Source organism: Aptenodytes patagonicus, chromosome Z (assembly GCF_965638725.1).
Source record: "Aptenodytes patagonicus chromosome Z, bAptPat1.pri.cur, whole genome shotgun sequence".
Classification (NCBI taxonomy): Eukaryota; Metazoa; Chordata; class Aves; order Sphenisciformes; family Spheniscidae; genus Aptenodytes; species Aptenodytes patagonicus.
The window spans coordinates 72,405,241-72,431,745 of NC_134982.1; the positions used below are offsets into that span (position 1 = coordinate 72,405,241).

A 26,505-nucleotide genomic window follows, 5' to 3' on the forward strand; every position below is an offset into this window, starting at 1 on the left:
GCACTGCTTCATGTTCCACCCCAGTCCATACCTTTTACTGTGAAAGCTGTATGCACTGTACAGGAAGCCCAAATCTCAGTCCTGCAGTAACTTACTCTGTGCTTAGTTTTTACCTAGTAGATTTTGCTGTCCTTATAGCTGCTTCCAAAAAGGAAACACAGAACAATGGGTAAAGATGATTTATGGTCAGATAATGCCTCCCCTCCAAAAATACTAGGAACAAAGATTTTGAAAAAATCTGGTTTAGCACTTTCAAATTAAAAGTACATGGAAAATCACAGTCCTTGAGCATCAGTTTGCTGCATGAAAGGACCACCTACTTCGGGACTCTTGGCATAAAAAATAATCAGTCTTAAGTTTCACAGCGTATAGTAATAATTACTGGGAAGTTAAGGGATTTGAGGAGTTTTAGTCTTTTCCTGTGGTTTGAACGCGAGGATTGTAGACTAAAACAACTCCACAGTTCAGCCTAAATGAGTGTAATAAAGACTGATGAGATGACACATTAATAAAAATTCAATGATACAAGCCTACCTTCAGTACACAGTGGAGATGGGAGGGTGGGAAGCACACCAGCACTCTACCTGGCCTTTGAGAATATCTGAAAATTTTTTGCAATTGAACCTAAAGTTGCATATTTATTACCAAATAATGCTCAAGATTATGACCATATTAACAGCTCTCTGTTAAGATATTTCATAGAATCACAGAACAGCTGAGGTTGGGAGGGACCTCTAGAGGTCATCTTGTCACCTGCAGCAGTTTGCCCAGGACCATGTCCAGACAGCATCTGAACGTCTCCAAGGATGGAGACACCACAACCTCTCTAGGCAATCTCTTACAGTCAGTGCTTGGTCACCCTCACAGTAAAAAAGTATTTCCTGATGTTCAGAGGGAACCTCGTGTGTTTCAGTTTGTGCCCATTGCTTCTTGCCCTGTCATTAGGCACCACTGAAAAGAGCCTGGCTGCATCTTCTTTGTGCCCTCCATTCAGGTATTTGTACACAAACAGCAGAGATGTCCCTGAGTCTTCTCTTCACCAGGCTAAACAGTCCCGGCTCTCTCAGCTTGTCCTCATATGCAACATCTTAGTGCGCCTCTGCTGGATTCACTAGAGGAGCTCTGTTTGCTGTAATCAAGCAAGAATAGCCTGTTGCAGATGCAGTGCAATCTCTATCCCCTCCTTAAGCCTCTTGACTTCTTTCAGAACTATTTTCATTGTTTTTTTCCAAATACAGCTGGAGCCGACTGCACTGAAAACACCTTAGGAGATCACTTTGAAAGAATGTCTCCACTGTGTTAATTGCTGTGGCAGTTGCTCTAAATATAGTTAAGAGTAAGAATTAGTACTATAACCTTGTTTATCTCTGAGTAAGAGGGTATCTGTTGTCACTGTAAATAGATTCATGTGGTATTGTGGATTGGGCAGTCACTGACTTCAATGAATACATTAGTGTCATCAGTGGTTGCTAACTGCCATAAAAATTGCTGACAAGGATCTTGAAATTGTGGTAGATTGTCTTCCTGAGGACACAAAACAGAGGGAAGTACATCACAGCAGTATTCTGTTTGGTTACACACTGCCAGTATCTGACAGTATTTGTATCCATCCTGCCTCATGCAGATTATTCAAAGAAACAAGAATTAAAATATGAGAAGTCAAGACTTGTATGACTCTGCTCCTACAGGGACAATGAGAAGAGTTTAAAGTCAAAGCTTTGTTCTGCATTTTGGTACTGAAGATAACATGACAAAACCCACAAAACTTCTTGAAAATAAATTTAATTTTATCCATTAGAAATATTATCCCCAATAGGTCCACCTTTCCACAAAGGCTTACAAAGTTCACATTTTTTAAAATTAATAAACAGCTAAATAATTAATTTCAGTATTAGATTCAAATTCTGGTCAACTGAATAAGAAAGCAAGCCAATATCAGGTAATCAGGAAGGAATAAAAATTATTTTTTTATACTGTCAGTTGATTTTTGGACCACTGATATGAGCATAGAACTTAACTTCAGAGTCAAACTAAATGAACCAAATACATGAAATCAGCACATGATCTTCAACAGCTCCACAGATTCCAGCAGAATTTTAATGACTTTTGCACTGTATTCTAAGGTAAGTCAAGCCAACCACCATACAAAACAAATAATAAATGCTGTTTACTTTAATTGGGCAAGTGTGTCCAGTTTCCTGATACACAGAATAATTCAGTATTGTAAACAAGCCTTCTAATACAATCCAGAAAAAACTGTTCACTTTATGGTTCACACTTTCAAATTTATGATTACCGTAGCTTTTCTGTGGTCACCAGAAGCAGGCTTGTACCTGGATGTGTTTGCTTAATGTTTTTGATTAGGATGCCATTTTACGGATCATGTAGTTCAGAATGCCGCCGTTGTGGAAGTAAGTGAGCTCCACGTCAGTGTCAAATCTCATGATGGCATGAAAGGTTTTCCCAGTATCCAGCTGTTGGGGTCAAAGAAAGTCATTCAAGCAGCAGAACCTTCCACATGTTACATGATATCATAGTAAAATAGGACTACTATGATAGTTTCACCATCTTAAGAAATTGTGATAGAAAGCTAAAGTGAACAGGCACTGGACATCAGTATTTCTTTCCACACTAGACTACGGCCAGCTGCTTAAGAGAAAAGTGGTTTAAAACAAACGAAAATAAACATGGTATGGAGTCTCCTTGTATTGCATTTGCTGCCTCATCTAGATTTATTGTTGATATAAGCCTAGAGGCATGAAAGTTGACCATCCTTTCAAGTGGTTATACTAATTCTTGATGTTCTTCTAGTAGTCATTCTTCTGGCTTGGGTACAACAGCAATACTAATTTCATTAGCTTTCTTTGAGGCCTCGTGTTTGGGAATCAGAAAAAGCAAGTGCATGAAGTGAATAAAACTATTGTGTTTTACTGAAGACTCTTCCAGTCAGGTACTTCCAGATGAATGCACAATGTTCATCTGTGACTGACAAGCTGACCAACTCTTTGGGATCTATACTTTCTCCATTTCAGGGCAGTTAGTGAGGCACATGTAACAACTGTTGTTAGAAACTAATCCAGGGAGAACACCTGCATTAAATGGACATGCAGTAAGTAGATTGTTTTGCTAACTGCAGTAAAAAAGCAGACTTTGATGCTGTTAGGTTAAGTCAGTCAGTTTTACAGATGTTCCAATCAAGAATAAGGCAAATTTTTATTGTAGATGCTAATATTTTTCAAAAAAGGGCATAGGTTTGGAGGCCAAGCTAGACAAAAAGCAGTCTTTCAAACACAGGGCCTGAAGTTTAAGTAGATTTTATCCTGGGTATACTTAGATTTCACTTTGAATGCTGCAGTGTACAATATTGTCAGTTGAATTGTCAATGAATTATTTTAATTTTAAATTCATTTAAATAAATTAGTTCAATTTATTTAATTTAATACTTACAGTTAACTTTCTATTGTGCTTCAAACATGTAACTGAGACAGAAAAATTTACAGTGGACTTTGAAAGACGGGTCCAAAATACAGGACTGCTTTGTGCTAAATAAAACAGTTTGGCCAAGCTGCTTTTATATCCCATCATAGCAAACCCTATTACAATGACTGTTTTCATCCCCTCCACCATCTCAATTCTTCTCCCTTCCTCAAGTGAGAGGAGCTTACTGCCATATGAAAGCCTATTGTTTGAAGAGACAGTTAATTTTGAGTGAAATTAACAGTGATTCAGAAAATTCAGCCCTTAGGTGTCTCATACCTTAATCTGGACGTTCATCTGCGGTTTTAGTTGTTCAGGAATGATAATCGTGTAACGCTCCCGTCCAGTGAGTCCTAAAGTCCCTGCATCCTGTCCAGGTAAATACTGCAGAGGAATCACTCCCATCCCTACTAGGTTGCTTCGATGAATTCTCTCATAGCTTTCAGCAAGCACAGCCTTCACACCCTGGGAAACACACAACAGGTATAGTTATCTTCATGGTTCAGGACAGTCTTTCTGTGCTCATAGGAAGGAAATTGGTACATTTGTGGTCCCCTCCATTTCATTTACCAGCTACTGGTAGAGTCAGCAGGTCTGTCTGACAGCAGACTGTCCAGGATGACTTGATTATATGTTAACTTTCAAACATCTTTAAAGAAGTCTGATTGTCAAAAAAATTACATACGCTTTCTCAGGAACCCTGCATACTTCTTTAACGTGTCTTACATAGAGCACAACTAGTCATTTCCATAACTCTTGCTAATTCAGTATTGCCCTCCTACACTACAAGCTCCAGGATGCAGTTCAATTAATTTCTAAATTTTTACATGTTAATACAGTTAAGACAAAAAAATCACCACTGGAAAAAAAACCTCAAAAACTTAGATGAACGTAATCTTAAACACCAACTCTCCTAAAACTTTGTTTAATAATACACACACTATTGCCTTCACAAATTCCACACCAAGAAAGCTTGAATCAGAGTTCGGGCTAATAAATAGTGTCGGACAGGACAGACAAAGAATGAAACAAGTATTTCACTGTACGTGGATTTCTATTAGGCTCCTATAACAGTACTGCTAAGCATTCCTGCAATATGCATGGTGAAGCCATGCTAAATTTCATTTTCACTGATACTACTTTTCTCTTGCACTTTCCATCTACCCTGTTAAGTGAGCTGAAGGAGGCAGCTGGAAGCAGACCCAAGGTTTACTGGGAAGCAGAAGTAAAGAAACTGGCCTTTCTGGTGTAGCCCTGTGGATTTCTAGCTGAAGATCAGTCAAGGCTTCCAGTCCAAACAGGATCTATTAATATTTAAATAGCTTTTGTAACTCTACTGTGGCTTTTGGAGGCAGCTGAGATTTCAAGATAGCTCTTGCTACCAAAAGTGAGAATGAGCTACCCAGGATGTTGGTCATAAGCTAGTCTTCCTGACAAATGAATGCACTTTTAAATACTGTCCTCCTTCTAGTTTACTGTAGTCACTCACCAAGAGGAATGGTCCTTTAGCTGCCCAATCTCTGGAACTTCCTGCGCCATATTCCTTCCCAGCCAGCACAATCAGAGGATGGCCAGCCTGCTTGTATCTTTCTGCAGCATCAAACACGTCCAGCTGGAATGAAAATGCCAAACAGTCTATAGTTTTTGGGGGTGGAAGCACAGTTCCAGGGAAACAAGGAAAAAAGTGTCCCCACATAAATAGCTGAAGCCCACACTTTCCACCAAGCAGCACTTTAAGGATATTAATAATACAGCGCTTTGTGGCTTCTTAGCCTGATCTCACTCCCAACACAAACCTCCACCTTCCACTACTGCTTCTACAGTGGTTATACTCTCCACTGATATGCCTGATAGCACCACATTATGTAGGTATGTGTGACCTGCTTCCCTAGGTCAATACAGCTCCTGTCTCCTCATTAGCTTTACTTAAAAGGCATTTAAGTAAATGACCTAAGCTGTAAGAAGGAAAGCCAGTACTAATCTACTTTACTGTCAATGAGACTCAGTTTAGAGCAGCATGTGTACTTACAGTTTCCCCAGAAGGGAAATGGACAGTCTGAGGTCCTTGCTTATCAATAAATTTGTTCACCAAGCGAATGTTTGCAAATGTTCCTCTGGCCATGACAGCATCATTCCCTCTGCGGGAGCCATAAGAATTGAACTCTCGAGGAGTCAAGCTATTAAGGGAAAAGAAAATAAAGAAAAAAGGAAACTGTGTTGTTTTTAGACTGAAGCACTCTGTGCTTAAAAAAAGAAAGTAATGAACTGGTGTTTCTGAGGCAGATAGGTACATAGTTCCCATCATGGCAATAGCATCTAGTTAGCTGATACTTCTAAGATTTTTTTGAAGGAAAAAAATATTAAAAAAAATAGAAGTCTGCCTACAGCTTGGACACAGAAAACAGCTTCCATAGCATTCTCATCCCTTGCCCTAGAAAACAGTATCTGATAGTGATGCAAGGATATAGTTCATGTTAGGTCCGAAGATGCAATATAATTCTTTTCTTAACAGCTGGCTACTGAAAATCTCCTCGTAATTTACATTACCATAGCATCTAGAACAAAGGTAGAGACACCACTGTGCTAAACATCTAAAAGGCAGAGAGAGCCCCTGCTGCAAGTTAGAGCTACAGAAGAAAAAGTTCATTTGCAAACAGAGATATGGGAATGAGGGAACACTCCAGCCTAACCAGTAAAGAAAAAATGGTCTGGAATGTGACAGAAAATTGGACTGTTTGCACTGGGGTACATCCAAACAGCAGCTATGACACACAACATCTGTTTTGTAATGTGTGTAGGACTATTTAGATTTCAAAGTGACTGACAACAGAGGGCCAAAGAGTCCACAGCAGTTAGTTTTCAGTAGAGCACACTGTTTTAATCAATTTCCTCTCCAGAACTATTATGTCTAGTGAAATTTTTTTTTTTAATTATGTCAGTGCTGTTCCCCAAAACACCACTGAAGTTGTAAGAAGTCCTAAACCAGAGAATAAAAGTATTGTATTATCTGTGAAGACTGAGTAGGGCAACTCAGCAAGTCCTAGTCTTGCCTTAAGTTGAACCCAGAGTACTAAACTGACAGGTTGGCCATAGAAAAAGATCAACATTTTACAGCAGTTTGGACTCAAACTACAATAGCTTTGCCAGTTTTTGCAGCTGTGCTGAAACCTAAACTTCTGGATGTTCTGTAGGTCCTGATAGCCTAGCTCTGTGAAAGTTGCACATGCTAGAAGAAGTGGGTATGAAACCAATTTCTGGCATTAAGGACCATGATAATTTTGCTTCAACAGGGAGACAAATCCTGATTCGCTTATTTATGAATAGACTTACTGCAAAAACTAGCGTGAAAGTTATCTTCCTCCCCTCTCTCCACACAAAGGTCTTCAGCTCTCCAGTGCCACAGACGTGCACACTCTATGCAAGTTCTTACACTTGGTGAGAGCTGCTGAAACAGCAGAGAAAGAAAGGCTTTTCTTTCTTCTTTTATATATTCTCCAGGCATCCGTCAAGGTATACAAGCGTATGTGAACAGACAGCAGATATGCGTGCCTGTAACATGGTATAGTAGTTGTGGCTTGTTTCCTCTTCCCAATTTATAACAAGAGCAAGAAGTAGTGCTTACCCTCTGCTGGTCAAATAACGGGCTGCAGGACTATTTCTTGCTATATTCCCAGCTGGAGATATGTGGTCAGTTGTCACAGAATCCCCAAAACTCAACAGGACATAAGCATCTTCTATTGTTTTCGGGGTCTGAAGAGCCAAAGTCTAAACCATCATAAATACAAACAAAATCATTAAAATATGACACAGAATTCCTTTACTTTTCTCAAAAGTGCAAATTGCAAAATAAAGTTACCCTTTTTATACAAGAAAAAACCCCAACCCTATTAAAAATGTTTATGTTCTTGAACAAAATATGAAGTCCTGTCTGTCTGTCATCAAGTTCATGCATGAAGAAAACAGATGAGGCAAAAAAATTAGCTGAGGCTTCCTGTGGTACATGCATGAATGCAGACGAAAATCCAGGATTCCTAGTCATCTGCATGCATTGAAATCTGCATTTTCTTTTAAATGGTACTGAAATAGCAATCTGAATACCGGAGTATTTGGTGCAAAATGCAAGCAGGCAGAATTGTGGGTTTTGTTTCCTGTCCTTTTCCCTCACTTGCTTTGCGACTATTTAAAAGTATTCCAGCCTAAAAGGAAAAGGAGACTTTTCAAAAGCCCTGAAGTGGCAGGGAATCCTTACAATTTTCAGATTGACTCATGCCTTTGTATTAAAATGAATACAATAGTGTAATTCTAACATTGGAGAACCAAGGCCTCAATAGGCTATGATGGATGCTCCCAGGCCTGTTGAAGTGGCTTTGCTTCACCTTTAACGTTAGTCAAGGTCACTACACACTTTAGCTTGATTCAAAGGGAAAGCATGCACGTACCAGACCATCAAAGAAAGGTGGAGACTTGATGTAAGTTGACTTGGGATTCCAAGTATATAGTTTATCTGAAGGAGCATTTAAGGCATTCCAAGATTGGTTTACCGTCTGAAAAACACACAAAAACATCCCATTGATTTCTAAGTTTTCAAAAGCAACGGAATTACTTCAGAACCCAGGTAAAATTACAAATTTGATTTCAGCAAAAGCCTTGTGTATTTCTTAAGCACTTTGGGAAATTATTATGACAATATACATTATGTTTGGGTTTTTTTTTTTTTTAAATTATTCTATCTATTACAAGAGTTAGGAAAACCCTCACTTCATTACAAAAGAAGAGCTGCTCATCCAGTTTTCTGACAATACCCTGTATTATGTACACAGATAACACTTTATAATTCTCAACTGTATTTATCAGTAATCTTAAGAAGCTTTCCTAGCATGTAAAACTTAAGAATATTTTGTTTCAATACCTGAGAAAGGCTTCCAGGAAGACATTACCAAGTACAAGTTTTTTTCTGATGTGAACGTTATTAAGTAATGCAAATGAATTTTATGTCAGCTGAAAAAAAACAAACGTCTGTGAAGCTGGAATATCTCACTTTCTAATAACAGCCTGGGATGACTGTTTAAAACACATCATCTATATGTTACGTTAAAAAAAAATCATTAAGGAGCAATTTTCAGGACACAACTGTCTGTAAGAACCAATTAATTAACCAGAAGCCATTTTAAAAAAAATCTCATTTGAATACTTGTCGGAACAGGAGCAACAACAATAGAAGGAAAAGGTTTGTTTCATTATCAAGACCAGCTTATTTAACATCTTCAGAATAGCACAGTACATCAATCAAACTACTGCCCAGGGGATTAATTCACCTCTATTTTTTGGTAGACCTCCTTGAACATCCCAGGAATAACAAACTGGCGCTCAACAGCCTGAATCTCATTTCTTGTTGGCCAGATATCTTTCAGGAAAATCTTCCTCCCTGAAGCATTTATTCCTGTAGAAAATGGTATTTTTATGTTTGTTGCATAAATTTTCCATTGAGAAAGAAAGAAAAAGTTTATCGTGGTGTCCCTTAGCTATGTGTTCCTTCGAACCCTGTCAACACTCACAAGACATGCTTTATTTTGCCTACAAGGGCCTGACAGAAGAGGGCCTCACAGACTTGATGATGCCTGTACATACACCTTCTTTTGTGATTTTCAATGGCCTTCCAGAGTAATTTATAGAATAATTTAGGTTGGAAAGGATCTTTGAGGGCTGTCTAACTGAACTACCTGCTCAAAGAAAGTCTACTAGGTCAGGTTGCTCCTGAGAGACTGCCACCCAGGTATAACCAAAAAGATTCCCCTGTGGAATGAGAATACTGGTCAGGCTTGGCTTTCCCCTTTCTCCATCATACAGACTCCTTGTTGTTCTGTTTCTTAACAACTGCATGCTTTGTATTCCACAGGGACTCAGTCATTTGAAGCATGTCCCTAGGACAAATGTTTCTGAAGAGCTTAATTCCACCAGTTTAGTTTAGAAGCTGTGAAAAGTAGCATCCTGACGCTGTCTTACCCAAAGGCTCTTTCTCAAAGTCGATCCGGATAGTCCCTGCAATTGCATAGGCTATTACCAGTGGTGGGGAAGCTAGGTAGTTAGCACGGGTGTTGGGATGGACACGCCCTTCGAAATTCCTATTGCCAGACAACACACCCACCGCTACGAGGTCTCCCTGCAAGAGAGAGTTTGAGACAGAAGGTAGCTGAGGTGCTTGCAGACTCCACACGCCCAGCAGGTCTGCAGTACTGCACCGTGCTGCAACATCAATGACTGGACAGTCACAGAACTGTCTCCTTCCAAACAATTCCAAAGCACTTCCCACAGAAAAGAGAATATAGACTGAATTTACTTCACACACAGCTGAGAAGAATCAGTGCACAGTACAACACAGCTCAGAACAGCACACAACAGAGAACAGGTTACCTAAATAAGCTGCACAGGAAAAGCTGCATACCTGTGTAATGGCCTCAACAACAGACTCTGGTAGGGGTCCACTATTGCCAATACATGTCATACAGCCATAACCCACCACATCAAACCTAGACAGAGCACAAAAATCATCAGTGAACAAAAAGCTGTTTTGGAGCAAAACGTTTAACCTCTTAGCAGTTAGCTAGGGTTACTTTCAGAAGATGTACTGTTTTAACAAATTAATTGCTGCTGAAAACAGCATTTTTGAGAATGCTCAATTTTTATCATTGCAGTGACTGTCCATGCACACAGAATGAAGATCTGGGAAACGTGTTATCTAGCAAGATGAACAACAATATAGAGTCATTTATGCTATTTTAAAACCGTTACTCTTGAAAAAGAAGTAATTTTTCCTGCTTACGAACACGAATCTTCAAGAAGCTACAGCAGGCAATGGGACTTTTCCCTCATTGGCACAAAGTCAGCCAGCACAACAGCAATGCGTTAACTTATTCAGGATCATGCTGTAGGGTACCTGCCATATCTTAAACTGTACAGAGAAACAGTTATTCTATTGCATCGCTTGTTGTCAATGCTTTTAGTTAAGCAGTCATAGGACAACAGTAAGAAAAGCACTCTTACCCTAGTTGGGAAAGGTAACTCATAACTCCACTCTCCCTCAGATAGTAAGTGACAACCCCACTTCCTGGGGACAGGCTAGTTTTAATGTATGGCTTCACTGTCAAACCAGCTTCAACAGCTTTCTTAGCAAGCAATCCTGAAAAATGCAAAGGATAGTTGCAGTTTTTCCTGGAAGTGGGACAGTTTGGTGGATCAACAGGTTAACAGAAGTACCATTAAATAACTGGAAGACAGAAAAGGCGCCATTTTGAGCAATGAAATGGTACAGTGAGGCAACAGCACTAATTCCAAAATAACCAGCTAGAGCTCAAGTGTTGTGTTTAACTGTAGGTCCAGTCTGCAATTTCTGCTCCACTGGAAAGTTGCTGGAAGTTGCATTCAACAAGATGCACTCACACTGGGGCAGCACATAGACATTCAAAATTCAGATGGTTAAACGAACACTATTCGTAAGACAAGTGTCTCAAAAAATGCAATGAAGAATTGTTAACTTCCCACTTCTGGTGGTCTTGTGAGCCAGTGCTGAAGCAACTGCCAACATATGACTTGCTGCCCTCAGAAGCAGATGGCTATGAGAGCACCAACTCTGGCCCTTGTCACAAACAAGCTATCTCACAAGCTACAGCTTGTTGCAGGAGTGCTGCTTTAACACTCCTGGATTTGTAACATGCATAGAGATGTTTTAGTGGAGCATATATATTACCAGAAACATATTTATCCTGAATTTCTTCCTTTTAAATGAATTGTCCATACATTGATGAATGTTCAGAAAACAAGCCCCCTCCAGCCCTTTCCCAGGATGGACATAAAAGAAGCAGCAGCTATGCAAAGTATGCAAAACTTCACATTCCCATGCCTCATTCTCTCTCTCACACATCCACTTAGATAAGAAAATATACACCAGCTCTGCTTTGATCCAGCATGATCTCCAACAGGAAGACGTCATCAAATGTGTTTGGTTTTGCCAGCTGTTCGACAGCTCTGTTAGACATGACCTGGAAGCCTCTACTTTTAAGTGTTGTGTGAGAAGGCCTACACTGATAGATTTGGAGGCCTAAAGGTAGATACACGAATTTAAAAAAGCAGTCCTATTCCTGAAATTGCTGAGGCTTCTTAGCTGCCAGAGGAAGCTGTGGAAACTGGAGCTCCTGGGTACTTCTGAAAAGGTGACCATGAAAAAATTATCATCTTAGGACCCAAGAGCCTGACAGCCTGTTTGAAAGTGTTGGCTTTGGTTTTCCTGCCAATACCAGTTCTGAAAAGAACGCAAAGTCAAACTCTAAAAAATGGCAAGGAAATGCCAGAACTTAAGTTGCTTTGAGCAACCTTAATCCAACACCTTTGTAAAGTCAGATTAGGCTGTCAAGGCTACTACAGCATACACTCACTATCCCCATGGACACACAGTCCCTGCATATCATTTGGTGCGCAGGATATGCAGTGGTAGTTTGAAACAACTATTCGGATTTCGGATTTCTTTTAGCTTGGTTACTTAGAGTAGGAGCACTGTATGTTTTATTTACTTCCATTTCAAACCCTACTCTGAAAGCCAAATTACCATGTTTCTTGTGGCTATCTCCAAGGTTCTCAACACTGTAGTGTACAAACAGTTAACGGAGACTGACAGAATTACTTTTTCTCTCCTTGTTGAGGTCAAAGCATAAGCGCCACTGTACGGAAAGGCAGCAAAGGTAAGAGTACCCACTAGATCTGAGTGCATGTGTTGAGATCCTTAGGACTACATTCTTCAGGCTGCTGTGCATTAAGAAGCAGTAAATGCATTCAAAGTACCAACTTTACTTATATCTGCAGAGCATTCTACACCTTAAACCCATAGAGCTATAAAGCCAAGCAGGCTGAAAGATCAGCATGCCCACTGCCACAGACAGAGTTAAAAATGCATGCCAAACATGACTGAGAGCCAAACACTTGAGGAAACTAAATCCTAAGCAAGTGGCACAACTGAGGGATACATCCACCTAGAACTAAGGGAATAGGACAGAGCAAAGATAGTCTGCCTGGAGGAAATCTACTTCTTCATCCTTGGAAGAAAGAAACACAGCTCTATTTCTGTGATCATGATCAGGAGGGACCTGAGGAAAGAAGTATGCTGATTTGGCTGTCCTGTCAAGGGCAAGTGAGTTGGGAGACTTTACTCAATTCTATTCCTCTCAAAGGGGTAAGAAACAGAGCAGGTCTCTCCTCTGCTTCCCTTTCCACCCCACATCCTGGTTTATGATGGACTTTTCATTCCTAGCAATGGGGACAAAGACCTTTTGCGCCTGGGAAGGGGATGAGCTGCTGGTACTGTAGAGTATCCAAAGAAAGATGCTAGCACAAGAACAGGTGACAAATACTACATCAGCAAACTAAACATGAAGTGATTGTTGTCAGAAGCTGCCCACAAGCCAAGATCTTTCCAGCACCACACAGGAACAAAGGAGACAAATAACGTACGTGACTTCAACTAGTAAGTAATCCTCTCTGATCAAGGGCTCTTGCATTGCCCATTGCACATCCCTTCCAACCTTTGTAGAAAATAAGCCTGCATCCTACAAACAGTCTGACAGACTAGGAAGCCCTAATGCAGTGATAATCTTACAGTGACAGACAATGTCTATGTATATGTTTGCGGAGAGAAAGAAATATGTGAGCATATAGCGAAGCACCTGGGAAAGAGGACTGAACTGGGCTAGTATAGACTGAACCCTTTGAGCTCACTCTCTTCATTCATATTTTGTTGCCAGAAGCACACATTTGGAATGAGAAATTTTCTGCCCAGACTAGCCAGGTTAAAAATGAACAACCTCCTGACCTGAAATTTAACACAACCAACTCAGACTGTTTCATAGTACTTGAATGGTGATAAGCAAGAAAGTGGGGGATACAAAGCCCACCTCCGACCACTTCTTCGATGCAGTTAGGATGTAAATGACAAGGCTCTGAAAGATGGCAAGCCCTGAGAACACAATTTTCCTCCTCTACTCACCCCCCACGTGCCCTCAGACTCTTGCTTTAACAACTCGATACGCCTCTAGCTAACTGTGTGTTTTGTGCTCTGCTGCCAGATCAGAGCACCTTCAGACTTAAACGCATAAAGCATTCTTCACTGTCCCTCTTCTTGTGGCTCTGACTTTTGATAGCCTCTTCTCAGCTCTATGTAACAGCTTCTGTGCATTTGAACAAGAGTCATAGGTGCTGGTTAATTCAGTTCCAGCTTGCCCTGTAGAGAAGACAGTGCAGGAAAAATATATTTTCTTCAACCCACGTTTCTAACTACCATTTCCAGAATTCCTTCTGCTACCCTTAGGGACTAAGCTCAGTTTTAGCATTCCAAATGACAAAAACAGCACTGTGCATGTAGAATTACATCAGTGTTGTATTTGTCTTTAGGACACACAGCCAGAGCCATAGAGAAACTACTGCACATTAAGCAAATAAACTTACCGGCTCCCAACATAACTGAGGGGTTACTGGTGTTTGTACAGCTTGTAATGGCAGCAATCACTACTGAACCATGAGCAAGCTCGAAGTCACAGCCCTCAAAATTAAATTTGACTATGCTGGTGTGTCGGTCTGGGGCAATTTGGAATCCCTTGAATCCTTGCTGTAAGAGGAGAAAGTAAGAATCAAAAGGATGTGGTTAATATAAGTATTTTGACTGGAAATTAGTATGCACTGGAAATTTCATGAATGAGAAGTGTCTGCCAGTCACATCCATGCTTGCATTTTTAGGTCTGGTGGTGAAGGCTTGCATCTCTGGTCAGTCAAAGTGGCAGACAAAAATTATTTTTCTGGGGTCTATCCTATTCTCTGTTGACTAGTAAAAGAGGCAGCCTTTGCAGCAAAATGTATTTGTGTCTTCTTCCTGCATGAATACATACTACTTCAGATTGCTCAGATGTTTCTTGCTCCCATATGCTCCAGATTCCTGACCTCATATAGTCTTGTTACACAATCTAGTCCTGAGATTTTACTTGTAACGCGTAAGATATTTAAGCCATGAATATCAAACAGCTCAAATTTATACTAAGAGCTGACTTGAGAGGCAAAAGCCTGACAGTTGTAAAAAAACAAAAGAGTTAGAAGGCACTGTTCACACCATGAAAAATTACACTTAGAAATCTGAACGCATAAAGTCATTTAATGGAATTTGGAACATGTTACAAAACAAGAATTATTGGGAACTGCTGTAGTTTTAGTTTCTTGATTTACATCACTAGAGTTCTGTACTGCCTTTAACAAGGGCAGTTATTATATAAGGTAAGGATTCAGACTGATTTTGGAAACTTAAGGGTCTGGGCATATTAATTCAAATTAAAATCTTGCTCTTCTTTCAACGACCATTTTTGACTGGATGATGTAGAAAGAAGTCTTTTTTTTCTGTCTTTACCACCAACGTCAAAGAGTCACAGAGACACATGCAGTTCTGATCTGCTGAATAGATTCAATACTGAATGCAAAACTACATTGTGGAGCTCAGGGCATAACCTGCTTGGAAAGCTGAAGAGCTCAGTAGTTAGCACAGAGCTCAGTGCAGTAGCTACTTGGTCCACTTCACTAACAACACCCATCGTGGCTAGTTCAGAAATCCCTAGTGTATGTCGAAACCATGTTAGGCCTAAGACTGATCTAAAATCAGAAAGAACTACTACTTCAATAGGACATGAACACCTTCATGAGAGAGGAGCATCACCCCAATTTTAAACTACCCATTGTTGATGTCATCTGCTAAACTGCATTCAAAACATCCTCGTTTACTTTTCAATAGGCAAACAAACAACACAAAAGTTAACCCCAGAATATAGTTCCTGAACACTAGAGAACTTTTAGAAGTATGCATTAGTTTGTATGCCCAAATGTTCCTAGTCCCTACCTTGGCTCCCAGACAAGTCTCAAAGTCCTTCTTCATATCTGACACAGCAACTTTGTCCTGAGGTCTTTTAGGTCCACTGCAGCAAGGCACAACAGTATGGAGATCCAACTCAACCACCTATTCAGTAAGAGGAACAGAGAGTTGTTCAGCACTGCATGACAAGTTGAAGCCAGTTAAGCCACAGATATGCTTACCTATGCTGTTGAACCAAGGCTAAGTCTACACATCTTTACGTTTGTTTGCAGAAATTATCAAAGACATATGAGAAGGGAAACATCAGAAGAAAAGGAACAGTTCTACTTTTAGACCCTGCCAGCTCCCAGGTATGCCTCTCAAAAGTACCCCAGTTATTGAAAACCCAATGTTTAGATGCTTTAGTCACACAATACAGATGATTTTGAGAATTATGTCCTTTCACATGCTAGCAGCAGGATCCTCTTCAGAAAACAATGATGTGAAGAAATCGTGGTACTGGTATAAACCAAAGCAGACTATTCATCTTGGCCTTGGGGAAAACGTTCAGTCTATTATGAAACAGCTATTATCATATTTTCCTATTCCTCACCCACGTTTCAACTTTGGTTTTATAGTGTGCTGCATCTTTCCACATTTACTAAGGTTTTTGAATAAACATGCAAACCTGAACGTAAGTTACAAGATAAATTCTTACTGTAGGGAAAACCAGGAATATTCTTGAGTTTCCTGGACACAGAGTAAGATCTTGATTTTCTTGCATAGAAAACAGCTTGTGCTGTCTGTGCTTACCACACAGAGCTTCCAAGTGTCCTGATTCACATAGTGAAATAAGTTGCTGAACAGAAGAAGGGTAAAACCGCGACAAGGCTTACACAGACAACATCCACACTATCTTCATAGCTGTGTTTGAGTCTGCACTGGACTTCTCAAAACTACATGGATCAAATTGCAGAATCTGCATCAGCTAGAGCTCAACTGAGAGCCGATCTATATCTATGCCCAAGTTTTCACACCTGGAGAGCCAGCTGACTCATTCCCCTGGGCCCTAAGTTAAGACAGCTGTGTGGACCAAGCCAAAGGATAAGGAGTCCCTTGACTATTTCTTAGTTTCTGTGAAAAACAGACAATTTTCACATTACAATAGGGCAGGGCATAAAGCAAGGAGCCAGAAGACAGAGTAGTTTCTAACCTGTGTGAAGTCCGGATCCTGAGAGGAGTTCTTGAAATCTCTTAGCATTCCCACAGCCTCAAGATACTTTTTTGTGCACATAACTTTCTCTTTATCACGGCCTAAGGTGAAAGCCAGATACAGCAAAAACAAAATGCAAATGAAACTGAGGAACTACTATGTGACAGAAGAAGAAAAAAATGCGTAACAGGCTATTTCACTGTTCACACAGTACATTGCACTACAAGACCCTTTCAGCACAAATGTTAGAGACTCACTAGAAACAAAGCGATTGAGCAGACTTAGTGGCTTTTGCAGAACAAAAACTTAGGTTCCTGCTTCTGTCATCTGGACAAGCTAGGTTCAGGCAGGGCTAAGCAGGCAGTTAGCTGTGAAACAGCCTAAAACTTGGCTCTTCCTAAACATGGACCCTAGGAGCAAGAAACAGCCTGAATAAGCAAGTATGGATAAAAAAAAAAATCACTCAAGCTCAGAAGGCTTCACCTGATTCAACCCCGTTGCTGACTACACCATACAGACCTGGAGTCCTTGCTTTCAATTACACTTTTAACTCGTGGTCTCTTCTTACACTCACCAGTTTGTATCAGGTACCCAATGCTAATATCATCCACTGGGAAATAGGCAGCTGTTGCTCCGTACTCTGGACACATATTGGCAATGGTGGCTCGGTCAGCAATTGACAGCTGGGCTACACCAGGACCAAAAAACTCCACGAATTTACCCACGACTCCAACTTGGCGAAGGTGCTGTTATAAAAATACAGTGCCTGTGTCATTGCTAGGTGTCAAATGACCCGAGCGTGTATGTTATGAAATCCAGCTTTCAACTTCAGGGAAACCTTTTTTGAAGGTTTCTATAGCCATTTGAAATCAGAAAGTTTTGGTAAACTAAATCACAAAGATGAACATACAGAGATGTAGAAGTTTCAATAATAATGTACACAACAGGGATTTATTCCTTCTAAACTTGTTCTTCCTCTCATTTAAGCTAGAGTCTATCTTAGAACAACTGTATTTTTCTCAACATGACTTTCTAAGGAGAGGAGAACAGTGCGGGGTCTTTAGCCAGCAAACCCAGGAAGATGGGGAAACAGGAAGAACGAACTGCACAAGTACACAAATCAAACTGTAAACAACTGAACACACACAATGTCTGGATGAACTCATAAAAAACCATTGGCTTTCCCCATTTGGAGGTTCTTTCTAGAGACAGCATCCCATGATGAACACGTGTACCAGATTTCTGACCTCCAACAACATTAATACTGACCCAGTAATACTCTTAATTCAGTCACAATCCACACAGGGAATAAACATATTATGAACATATGACGTGAGCCAAACACCTGCAGATCAAAGAAATCAGACTGCAGCACTTACTGTCTGTTTTCAGGTTTTACATTGCCTTATTTTAAGTGGGGACGTCAAAAAAGAAAGTCATCGTGTTTCTTTTGAGGCAGTAGAGAAACAAGATCCTTTTACAAGCACTGTTATTCCAAAACAGGTCTGCACATGAGGATTGAACAGGCCATGAGATATCAGCTCTCTGTTCTATTTTGTCTGGCTTCTGGGAAACAGATTTGCCTAGCAAATTTGCAGTTGTCCTTGGGCATCTGATTCCAATCCACACAGAGCGATAAAGCTTAAAAAAAGTCCAAATGACTACCTGGAAGCACACACAGGGCTCCTAAGCATGCAGTACAGTGGCTCTGTTCTACAGAACATGCATAGCTTCCAGCAGTAATGGCAAAACAGCAGACATGCTCATTACCTTGGTAATGGTGAGCACAATGTCAGTGGATGTTACCAGTGGATGAGGGTTTCCTAGCAGCTTATAGCCAACCACCTCAGGAAGCACCATGCTGATCGGCTGGCCCAACATCACTGCTTCTGCTTCAATGCCACCAACACCTGTATGCAACAGGAGTATACAATCTGACTATTCACAGAGATAGTAACATGTCAAAGATAAACCCATGAAGTACAATTGACTGATGATTACTTGATTTAAGGTGTGAAAGGGGAGAGAAGGCAGACAGCCAGAGGGCTTAGCCTTCTGCTAAGAGGCACTCCTCATCTTGCTTCAGTTTCTGCAAGGTTGAGCTTTTTAATTTCTTTCCGTTTCATACTTTCATCCTTGCTCCTCAGCCATTAGATAGGATATTAGGTAAATCTAAGTAACTTACTCTGAGGATGCTTGGCTTTTACAGTAACAGATGTAAAAGTTTTATTTAATGACTTAAACATCCAATGCATAAACAAAGAACAACTGACATGGCATTGAACATGGTGTGCTGTGAGTGAAATATATACGACCATGACTATCAGTCACCAAAAAAAACCTTGAAAGTTATTTTGAAGGAAGGAAAGATTATCAGACTCAAGAGTATAGACTGTGCTAAAGAATACTAACAGAAAAGCTAATTGTTAAGGCAGAAATACCTTCCTTACGTCTGTCAAGTTTCAACAGTGCTTGGGCCTGTGCAGGTGGGAACCTTTGTGTAAGCACACCCTCAGTATTAGAGGAATGCAATTCAAGTGACTACTTCATTTTGCTAATTTAATACGGTAAAGTATCAAGATGTCATAGTAATATGCAATCAAAAAAACCCATGATGTTTACTAGCAATTTGGCATTAGGCAGCAGTTTTATAACTTTTTGCCAGTAGAAAGTCCCTCTCATGTTTACCTTCCACTTTCAAACCTCCTTCTGCCTTTTGTTTAGCTTAATTAATATTGAGCTAGAACAAATTGCCTGTAATAGTTGCTTACGTATGCCAAACCACTACTCCTATCCTTTTCCCCACTTAATCTAATAATAATAGTTCTGAAAAATAATTTCCAATTTATTTTATGCAAAATGATATACCTATGTTAATTAAAAAGATATTTCTGTGGCAGATCCAATCATGTGACTCCTTTCACTAAGTGTTGAATCATTTTTAAACAGTAAAGTTAGTTGACATGACTGACGGGCTACCACAGACAGGCATGAAGCAAGTTCAGCATTACCAGCCACTAGCAAGAAATGCTGGATCCAAGAGTGTGCACTTTGAGCATGTATGGTATGGGCTATGCCCAGCCATACTTTTCAAATTCTGGACAAGAATGAGGTTAAGTTTACAGATGCACTCTTCCAAGCAGCTACTGATGTTGCGACATCACCTAAATGACGGCTCCATGTGTAAGGTGCAACCAAATACAGAGTAAGAGAGACATCTCTTATCCCAAAGATGTCATGGTTTTAAACAAAGTGAACTTGTCTACATTTGTATTCCAAGCCAGCAGGAATTCTTCCACCCTTGATAGAAAGTCTCAATTGACCAATATTGCTACAGTAGTATAGGTGGGATAGAAAAACCACAACGTCCTACTTCTATCACATGCGGTACTCAGAATTTGACAAGCATCTTTGTGAACAACTAGCAAATGCTGTTTAAAAACACAATGTCTTCTGTATTTTTGTATCTATTTCAATAGGGTTCCTATCACCATATCACAGGAAGATAAAATGCTCAACTGAAGTTTTTGCTACCATGTGTGGGATTATTGCAAATACTTTCATTTCATACCTACTTATTTAGTCAATAATTTAAACACTGCAGTTTGCCACTACAAGCAAAAAAGGAATTATTGGTATTTATTTCTGTAACAAGTATTCTGCAGACTACTGGTATTAGAACATACTTCATAGTGCTGTTTTTCACAGTGGCCTCTCTGGCCATATTAACTCACTCAGATTCAACTTTCAGCATCTTCAACCTAACAGAGCATTTGCAGTACTTTTTGATAAGGCAACACTTCGAAAGTAGCTAAGTGACTAAGAAACAAATGGATGTTCAGTGATGCTTCAACTCCCTTGCCTTCCTAAATGACTAAGATGCTTCCAGAAGTCTTATTTAATATTTTCCTTGCCTGCTTCCTTGTGATTTAAATGCAGAATAGAAAACATATAAAAGGAAAAAAAAGCAACACCACATGCACCAGAAATCATCTGAGGCTGTTATCAGAACAGGGAGCTTAGTCACAAAGTCTTAAATAACTGTAAGAGACCTTACCAGGTTCCTTGAATTGGGGGTTAGTCTGTGTACTGTGTCTGGCTGGCACGGAGGTAACTTTTCTTTAGAGCAGCCCATATAGTGTCGTGTTTTAGATTTGTGACCAAACCACGGCTGATAACACACCACTGTTTCAGCTATTGCTGAGCAGTGCTTACACAGTGTCAAGGTCTTTTCTGTTTCTCACTCTGCCCCTCAGCAAGTAAGCTGGGGTGGGCAAGACACTGGGAGGGGACACAGCCAGGACAGCTGACCTGAACTGAACAGAGATATTCCATGCCATATAACATCATGCTCAGCATTAAAACTGGGAGGTAGGGGTGGGGGGGATTTTTCCAAAGTAGCCATTGCCCAGGGACTGGCTGGGCTTTTGGTGTGCTGGTAGGAGGCAGTGACTGATTGTCTTTGCATCACTTGCTTTCATTTCCTCCCCCCGCCCTTTGCTTATTAACTTTCTTTATCTCGACCCATGAGTTTTTTCTTGCACTTGCCCTTCCGATTCTCCTCCCCCATCCTGCTGGCAGGAGGAGTGAATGAGTGTCTGGGTGGGGGCTAACCTGCCAGTCAGGGTCAACTCACTGGAGTCTGAAACACAGCTTAGTCAGCCAACAGACCATGCACGATACGCTACTGCACATACCCCAGCCAAGCACTCCCAAGCCATCTATCATGGTGGTATGCGAGTCAGTGCCCACCACACTGTCTGGATAGTAGTAGCCATCCTGATCCATCACCACTCTTGCCAAGTACTCCAAGTTCACTTGGTGGATGATCCCAGAGCCTGGTGGAATAATCCTCATGTTTTTAAAAGCCCGAGAGCCCCACTGAAACGGAAGGAATTGGAGTCAAAAATTATCAATGCACATGAGCACCGGAAGAACTTTTGTTCATTACACTTTTCTCCATGCAAATAGGATTAACTTTTTCAGTACCTTTAAGAATTCAAACCGTTCTTTGTTCCTTTCAAATTCCAGGTCCTGATTTTTTTGTAAGCTGTCTGATCTGCAAGTGAAAATAATCCAGCTGTCAGAACCAAAAGTATCCACCTGAAATTTATGTCTGGTCAGATATACCCAAAGGTTGAAAGAAGAGAAGAGTTATTAGCTAATGTTAATGCTGATCAATCTTATCTTTTTAATCTCACTACAGCTGTGAACTGCAGGCAACCAATGAAAAGGATTTAAGAAATCTTAAGAGATAATACCTGAAGTCTGGTTCAAATGTGAGTGCTAATCTGCATATTATATGGCAGGCCTAAAACCTGTAGCTTGGGAAAAGCTACACTACATGTTAGAGCAATGTGAAGTTTCCAACACCTAAATCAGAAGCAATCAGCAAAGCGGTAAAGGGAACTGGAACACAATTGCCCTGCAACTTCAGTTAAAAAGAGGTTATCACGATGATATAGTGCTGCCTGAAGTCCCTGCGTTTCAAAGCAGACAGGGCTAACAAACTTTTCACTTGAATCAGCTGCCTAACTTAGGCCTGAAGAGTTTCAAAGAACTGAAGCGTAGGGCTGGCCAATGTTCTCTCTGTATGTATATGAGCCTAACAGAAATAAAATAAGGCTTTGACCAAAGTAATTATTAGCAAAAAATTATCTAAATGAAGCCCTGGATGCTACTGACAACATAAACCGGATGTTATTAAAATAATACAGAAAAAGAATCATAATAGTTTATTTTGTTCTATGGTAAAGATTAAATCGTATCTTGTTCACAAAGAAATAAACTGTTTCACAAAGATCTTAAAAAATGATGTGATGCAAATTAAAAAGAAAAAAGGTTAGGCTTCCAGTTTAATAGATTAGTGCTAGAACACCCAGAGATCAGTCTTTAGGTCATTATTTCTAATTTTGCATCTGTTTCTAAACTCCTTAGTGTTATGTTAAGAATAGATACAGCATCTCTAGAAAAAAAGTTAAAGGGAGTTGATTTTCGACAGTTACATAAGTCAATTTTTTGGCCCTTTTTCTCCTCTGCCAACTATAAAATGGCATCAGTGAGAATTTGTATCCTTACTAGTCTACAGTTAAAGAGTAGGATAAAAGTTGTATTTGAAAACTGTCTGGCAACATTCTTCTATGAAGCACGCTTTGCAATACATTTCTGCTCAGAAGTTCAGTATTTTTATTCTAAAGAAGCCTCTAAATATTGGCACTGAGAAAGTGCTCTTTTTGTTCTTTAATTTCCACCTTCTAGGAATTTTCTTCTTTGCAGTGCTATACCTTAAGTGGCCTGCTTCAAAACTATCTCCTATAGAGGACAATAAATACACAGAGCATTTTAGCAGGCATGGGAACTGCAGACCAAAAAACTTCAGGAGTTTGGAAGATGGAAGGAAACCACCGAGAAACATGTAATTGCAGGATCTGTTTGGAAGAGTAGTTCAGTATGCCCATGTTTAGATACCACGGAGGGTAGAAGGACCCCTGTGCAGAGATCTTGTATTTCATTGTGGGTCTAGTGAGCGCTCGTCTCTTTGACGTATGCTGAGGATTGAATAGCATTAAGTTTCTTTCCTGTACTTGTAGGGGCTATATTAATCAGCGTCTTGTGCTCTTCTGCGTGGAGGCACTGAACTAGCAAACAGTTCCTCAGAGCTGGGCTAGGACAACTCAGGTCTATTCTTATATAAATAAGGAAGAAAGGACACATTCTCGCTTGTCCTTTCCAAAAAGCCCTACGGGGTCAAAAAAAGTGCATGTGGAAAAAAGCTATTTCTGAGCAACTAATAATAATGTAGTATTATTATGGAAAATTATGACCACCACAGGTCTGGACTGAGCCTGTTTCTATTAACATTTAGTCCAGGCTTGTGCTTCTGAGAGATGCACCGCAGAAAAAACAAAATTCCCCCATCTAATTCACAGCAACTGATACAACAGTCTAGCTTAAACACTTCTTAGAGTCTAGGATGTTATAGTCCAAATGCTAAGAATATCACCAATGGAACTACCTTTATTATCAGTAACTGGATCCAGCTTCCTTACTACCATTAAAAAGTAAAGAGTTATTTTGTATCCTTACCGCCTGTTAAAATCAACCTGAATGGAGTGATCTATCACTAGATCAGCAGGACAGATAGGATTGATTTTTTCAGGGTCCCCACCGAGTTTCTTCACAGCATCACGCATTGCAGCGAAGTCAACCACAGCAGGTACCCCACTAAAACAGAAGAGAAATAGGCAAGGTGAAACAATTCGGAAAAAAAACCAACAACAAAACAAACACAACCGAGATCCTGAGATGCAGAACACCCACCTACTGTCCCATACAAAGCAAACTGCAGCCTTACCCTGAGTCTTGGGATCATTACTCTATGGCAGAGACAGTACCCTTGGGAAGACAAAGTCGGAAGAGCAGAAGGGACAGAACTGTATCTATAACCTGAGCACTGTAAGAATGAAAAGCTAAAACCAAAATTCATGAAGTAACAGAAGCAGTTTAACATGCTTGGCTGGGAATCTGGAAACTTAGTCCTAGTCAGCATTCCTTTGGGACCTTGAAGCGGTTTCTCTTCTTTTGCTCTGCTCCTCTCTTTCCTCCCCAATCTGTTTAAAAAAGAAGGGGGGAGAGGGAAAACAACAATGTCCTTTCTTTGATTCTTTGCTATGTTTATTTAGCTGATTTTAAGGCAAGGGTCATCTCTTCCAAGTTTTGCAAAGCACAGGAGAATCTTCTCCATAATTAGGGCTGTTTGGTACCTTCCACACTTCAAGTGAAACTGGCAGAGCAGGGATCAGATTTCTTAAATTACAAAGGACATGACCACAAAACACCTTTGCAGAACAACTATTTTCAGAAGTGGATTTAACTGCCCTGGCAGATCACTGGACAAACACAAAAGGCAGAAATACCTTTCATCTTTACTACCAAATTCTTGTACTTACCACCGACAAAAGACCTTCACAAATGACATTCAAACAGCACGTTTTCAGGTTATGGGCCAACACTCACATTTCTGCCTTCTCACATATCTCGTGACAATCCTGCAAGCCCTTGAACTCCAAGTGACTCAGAAAAAAGTTAACAGGCCTTTTTCTCTATGTTTGTATGTCTCATTCATCCAAAACAATTTTTAAATTCCTAAATTAAGCCTTCCTTCCTAAGTGAGGTAGGTAAACTACACAGAGGGTCAAAGTAATGCACATGAGAGCCTTTCGTCCATCTTCCACTTCCAACCCAAGTTTAGTCATAAGCAAACAAGGAGTAGCAACCAGAAGTTCTGGCACTTCAACGCCCGTCTTAGCTAGTAGCTCATACACGTTTCCATATTTATTTTCACAAAGCTTCTGGTGCTTCTCAGCACATATATTCTCAGCTTCTACAGAAATATGTACTACCATGACATTTTTCAATCAGTTTGGGAAACTCTCTTGCATACCAGCCTATCTGATTTTGCTGGCTGCTGAGACAAAAAGAACTGTCTATGATGTGCTTGTAAGGATCTGGCATCATTCAGTAACCCACTGAGAACATGAAGTTTCTGCAAGAGCAGCCCAAAACAGTGAGAGTTTATGTTTTCAACTCTGATTATAAGGAAGGTATTACGATTTTAAAATATATCAGAAACAATGCAAGAAGTAGAGAAAAGGCTTTGTAATTCCTACAGAATTTTACCTTGAAAATCCTGAGCGTTTACAAAAACAAACAGAAAAAAGGGTCCACATTATCTAACCTTGACACAATTAACTGATGTTGTTCAGCAGTTTGAAGCAGTTGTTGTCCCAGGATAAGCATATTCCAAGGAAAATAGCAAATGCTATCTTACTACCTAGATGGATTTGGGGGAGGGTAGGGGTGGGAGGAAGGGAGTGGAAGAGTTATTTTGCCAGCTTACAAATGTTATACAATTGAAAAGGAACAGACACAACATCCATCTACAGCCTTAGAAGAACTCAGGATAATTACAGAATGATCAGATCTAGGAAATTCAGTAATTCTAATCCAGGACACATGAATGTAACTGTTGTATGGTTTCTGGAAAGTTGCCAAAGCTGCCTTTTTCAAAAGATCCCACTCAGGAGCCTGTTCAAGAGCTCATTTTTCATGAATGCAGCTGCTCTGCAAACTTATAGGCAAATTTTTAAAACCCAGCAGGAGAGTAGGGGGCAATAAAGAAGTGCAGTAACAAAAGGAACAACATTTGCTTCAAAGCTTGGCTTCCTCTGTGCGCCAGCTTTTTTAAATGTTAACAACAGCCAGCAGGCAAAAAATAGCTAGGAAATCAGGACTTTTTTCAATTGAGGCTTTGCCAATTTTTCCTAATGTCTTTAGAAGTTGAGCTGTACTGGGTCCGTAGCACCTGGCCAACCTTTGGGAAAATGCGAAACAGAAGGTATGACAGCTAAGACACTTTACTGTTCTGAGAAATAAAACCAACTCACAGCTTAGCAGCATGGGGTTTACCACGGATGAACTAAACTCTCTGACAAAGGTAGAGGACAAAGGTACAAGGACAGTGGACTTGCAAGTCAAATGCTGTACTGTTCCACCTGAAAATTGACTTTCCACATCTACCAGGGACTATTACATGCTGACACACAGGGACTAACCACACTGCAATAACAAGGCCCAGTTTTCAGAGTCCATTAGGTAGGAATCTCAATTCGCATTTCTAGGAAAAAGCAGACATTCATTTTTTCAATAGCAGAGAAGTCTTTAAAAATGTATTTGGAATAATAATGACTCGGAAGAGAAAATAATGATGTGGGTTATAAATGAGAATTGAAAAGGGTAGAAAATTTAAAGCAAGAGTCCATGGCGGGGGGGGGAAGAGACCCCACCCCCAAACAACAACAAAACCTCTAAACTCTGAATTCCCTCATTTGGATGCAATTTATCCATCCCATTTTCCTCCCCTCTGTTTTGAAGAGTTTCATAAAGA

At 40.2% G+C, this 26,505-nt stretch overlaps 1 protein-coding gene across 1 annotated transcript in view; it reads right to left on the reverse strand.

Annotated features, from left to right (window-relative positions):
- Window positions 1–1,766: 1,766 nt before the first annotated feature.
- The window catches only part of ACO1 (aconitase 1), a 37,938-nt gene continuing 13,199 nt past the window's right edge, over window positions 1,767–26,505 (reverse strand). Inside the window, exons 4-21 of the mRNA XM_076361933.1 lie at window positions 23,646–23,783; window positions 21,549–21,618; window positions 21,257–21,440; window positions 18,330–18,469; window positions 17,134–17,305; window positions 16,560–16,660; window positions 15,395–15,511; window positions 13,966–14,125; window positions 10,519–10,654; window positions 9,920–10,004; window positions 9,481–9,637; window positions 8,793–8,917; window positions 7,917–8,021; window positions 7,100–7,242; window positions 5,507–5,654; window positions 4,967–5,089; window positions 3,757–3,942; window positions 1,767–2,474 (exon numbers count right to left, since the gene is read on the reverse strand). Of these exons, the coding sequence (XP_076218048.1) occupies window positions 2,361–2,474; window positions 3,757–3,942; window positions 4,967–5,089; window positions 5,507–5,654; window positions 7,100–7,242; window positions 7,917–8,021; window positions 8,793–8,917; window positions 9,481–9,637; window positions 9,920–10,004; window positions 10,519–10,654; window positions 13,966–14,125; window positions 15,395–15,511; window positions 16,560–16,660; window positions 17,134–17,305; window positions 18,330–18,469; window positions 21,257–21,440; window positions 21,549–21,618; window positions 23,646–23,783 (2,404 nt within the window). The 3' untranslated portion in view covers window positions 1,767–2,360. The remainder of the gene's footprint in view (window positions 2,475–3,756; window positions 3,943–4,966; window positions 5,090–5,506; window positions 5,655–7,099; window positions 7,243–7,916; window positions 8,022–8,792; window positions 8,918–9,480; window positions 9,638–9,919; window positions 10,005–10,518; window positions 10,655–13,965; window positions 14,126–15,394; window positions 15,512–16,559; window positions 16,661–17,133; window positions 17,306–18,329; window positions 18,470–21,256; window positions 21,441–21,548; window positions 21,619–23,645; window positions 23,784–26,505) is intronic.